Genomic DNA, 3,529 nt, shown 5'->3' on the forward strand with positions numbered 1-3,529 from the left:
ACTAGGAGGTCAGCTGCTGGGGGCAGTCCCTCCCAGACCTGCTAGGCCAGGTGTCCTGGAGCAGAAGACTGACCTTCGGGTGGCCAGAGACTGTCATTAAGTGTCTGGTGTTTTGTGGCTCCTTGGGCGTCTTACCTGGTCATCTCTTGAACTCTCTAATTCAGCAGGACCATTTCTGCCTTCCTGCTTGACCTAACACAGCCATTGTCAGCTGGCCCTGGCTTCTGCAGCCCACTATTTAACTGAGGCACAGACCCACCTGTTGGGGTACCTAGGAGACTTCCAAGTTATGGGCCATTAAGGACCATCCGAATCTCTAGGCCCCCACCTTGCATATCCAGGTTGCCTCCTGGATGAGAAAGGAGACCCCCCCACAGCCAAGACCCATTCCTGATGTTGTGGCTGAACTGGGCCCATGGGAAATTCCAGGCATTGCTTCCAACACATTCCTTAAAAGGGAAGCTATTGCTGGTGACGGGGTCCAGGTATCCACTCCTTGGAACCGGTGAGACCAGCCAGGCCTGGCTTAGAGGTAACCTGGTGAGAACAGGTATGGCTGGCTGTCTTCCAGGCTGCCATTTCACAAATAAAAATGTGTGACTAGAGGAATACAAGGGGACATTTAAACGCTGATCTGGGAGGGTCCCCTCCCCCTTTATGGGGAAACTGAGGCTCCTTTGGGATGGAGAATTCCAGTGTTAGACGTCTCAGGGCTTCCTGAAGCCTGCAGGCCAGACTGCAACCTAAGTGCCCAGTCATGGATTCTGCTGGACATCCTTTCCCAGAGCCCTAAGAAGCATGGGAAGAAGCAGCAGTCCACTATCCCAGGCTCCCAGGTCCCAAAACATGCAGTCAGACCCAGACTCCACACACTAGGCATCCCAGGCATGTTATTGCCCTCTGGGAGAGACAACTGCTCCACTCACTGATGATACAGTACAAATGCCAGGAAGTTGACTTGGGAAGACAAACACGTGAGAAAGGAGTAACTCCCACCATCATGTATCTGTCTCCTCCCAAGAAAAACAGAACATTCTGTTCCGGCCTCCAGCGCCTTATCAACTTGGTGTCCTACACCTGAACCCAAGAGGACAAACATCATCACTGAGGGTCCCCAATGTCCTTGCCCATCACAGGCTGTACCTACCCTTCCAGCCACCTTTGTGTAAAGAAACTGGCTGCTTCTGGTCATTGCTGGGAGCCCCACCCACCTGGAGCTCTGACACCCCAGATTATATAAACAAGATGTCCAGCAAAAGACTGAGGCTGGGTCCCTGGCACATTTGAAAATACACAGCCTCGGAGCCGTCTGGGTCTCAACGTACCAAGTTAGCGACTCAGTCATAAATTGGAGCAGGCATGCACACACACATGCCTGTATATGTAGAAGCCTGCATTCACATGTATGTATTCACATGCATACTCATGTCTGTCCACATCCCCACACACCCATATGTATGCACACTAGCATGTGTTTACATCCTGATTCAGACACGTTCACTGTGTTCACACACAATCTTCCAGATTGTGACTGAAGCTGAACTGGGAACAGACGTTAAGCATCACCACAACATACTGTAACAGGTAACAGACTGATTTTCTAGAACCCTGCCAGAGACCCATTGCAGCAAGCTGGCCAACAAAACAGCAGGCTTGTCCTAAACGTTCAGACATGTATAAAGTGACATTCGTTAAAATGTCTTCCCCAAATCACAGTGCAGAAACAGGTCACATGTGACTCACAATCTGCTTTCTCAGAGATGCTGGGGGCTGAAGGGCCATAGTAAGTCTCCTGGCTCACAGGGAAACCTCCAGCACACAATGACAACTCACAATGCATTTATATGCACAAGGAACACACACACACACACACACACACACACACACACACACACACACACACACACGGACCTGTATGCAGCCCCCATGGGCCAGTCCATACCCTGAGACTCAAACACAGTAGTGGTCATACACATGCATTCACACATTGCGCATGTGTGCAGAGAACCTCCGTACCCCACCCCCATGCCGTTACCTGGTGGAATGAGGCTGTGGTGTTTGCAGTGTACGGTGGCAGCCACCAGAAGATCTTTAAGGACACACAGAACTTTACTGGGTACAATGTAGCCACAGCACTTGTCTCTGGCCTCTGAGGAGACACTGAAGACATCATCAGTCATCCATGGCTCCAGGACAGACGCTTTCTTGAGGACACCCAGGCGACAGGTTGTGGGGCCATCTCCTGGCTCAGCGGCTTCTGAATCCTCAATCAGGAGAGCCTCGGCGTCCACCCCCAGGGGCACCTCCACATCCAGCGGGTCCTCTGAGGAACGCAGTGCAAACTGGAAGGCTTCCAGGTCTCGAGAGTAGTCAACAACAAAGCGGGGGTCCAAGGCATGGACTCGCTCCAGCACGGTGAGCAGGATGTTCTCTGCTCTCTGGTAGTCCTGGACACGGGGTGACTCCCGTGACTGGATGGCCAACAGGTAGTGGTGCCACAGGGGCACCTGCTCAGCCATGTCTGGAGCAAAGATGCAGGGGGCTGGCATCCCTGAGCAGCAGTAGGCAGCAGGGCCCTGGTGGCCCTTGGGGACTGCTCTTCAGCTGGTGTGGACTGCCTAGAAGGAAGAGGTACCTGTCCAGGTGAGGAGCAGATCTGCAGGTGGGGCTCAGCTCCCCATGAGCAGAATTCCAGAGTGACAGGCTCCGTGCAGCAGGTTAAATACCTGAACGGAGGCCAAGGCCTTTGAAGTGGGGTGAGTCAGTACCTAACAATTAAGAGTAAGTATCACAGGGGGCTGTCCAGGGAGGTGGAGGCCCAATTGCTTAGCACTCACCCCCTCCCTTCTTCCTCCTGAATCTTAGGCCCCAAACACAGTGGCCTAACCTGGAGGAGGGCGTATATATCTAATGTTTCACACCCCACCCCAACCCCAAAGCTAGTCACAGTGCCTCTGTGAAATGGGCCTTCCTTGCCCAGCCTCTTTTCCCATGGTTCAGATGGGAAGGCAATGGCTGCCAGAACCTGTGTGGCTCCCGTCCTCTCTGAGGCAGCCTGGAGAGGAACAAGCCTCAGGCCAGACCTGGGCAGTATCTCCTAAGCATCCCCCAGTTACCAGTGTAAATCAATCCTCCCCCGGCTCAGCCCCTCAGGCTGCCTGTCCCATCCCTCCAGTCTCCCTCTGAGAAGAGCTGGCGCGCACCTGGCCGGGAGCTGTGGCCTTCTAGGAGAAGAAGCGGCCTCTGGCTCTGCCTCATGGCTGGAAAGTCTTACTCTACAAGCCACCTGCCAGTGCCCTGCCCACCGCCTCCTCCCTGCTCAGGGTTGGGCAAGTCCAGACTGGCAGGAGGGAGCCGCCCCTAGCGACCCTTGGCCCTCAGAGAAGCCGCAGTGTACAGGCAGCTTAGCTTCTAGTCTGCAAATAGTCTACAAGGCCACGGCCCCACAGGTGTCTTAGAGATGCTATCTCTGCAGCCACACCGGGCATGGCCTGGGACCTCAGCCACCTGCACTAAGTCAGAGATACCA

General features: G+C 54.1%; 1 protein-coding gene across 1 annotated transcript; it reads right to left on the reverse strand.

Annotated features, from left to right (window-relative positions):
- Positions 1-287: 287 nt before the first annotated feature.
- On the reverse strand, positions 288-3,274 carry Mab21l4 (mab-21 like 4). Its single transcript, XM_036173680.1, has 3 exons — positions 3,204-3,274; positions 2,036-2,768; positions 288-349 (listed from the first exon to the last, which is right to left on the reverse strand). Exons 2-3 carry the CDS (start codon positions 2,547-2,549, stop codon positions 288-290), a joined length of 576 nt encoding a protein of 191 aa, XP_036029573.1. The 5' UTR covers positions 2,550-2,768; positions 3,204-3,274.
- Between the last annotated feature and the right edge of the window lie 255 nt (positions 3,275-3,529).

The sequence above is a fragment of the Onychomys torridus genome, chromosome 23 (genome assembly GCF_903995425.1).
Source record: "Onychomys torridus chromosome 23, mOncTor1.1, whole genome shotgun sequence".
Taxonomy (NCBI): domain Eukaryota; kingdom Metazoa; phylum Chordata; class Mammalia; order Rodentia; family Cricetidae; genus Onychomys; species Onychomys torridus.

What these genes read in the sequence shown, in the direction of transcription:
- Mab21l4 (XM_036173680.1), bottom strand. Translation starts at nt 2,549, where the DNA reads ATGCCAGCCCCCTGCATCTTTGCTCCAGACATGGCTGAGCAGGTGCCC. An exon ending in CCACAGCCTCATTCCACCAG is followed by an intron (nt 350 to 2,035) that starts GTAACGGCATGG and finishes TTTCTCATCCAG; the next exon opens with GAGGCAACCTGGATATGCAA.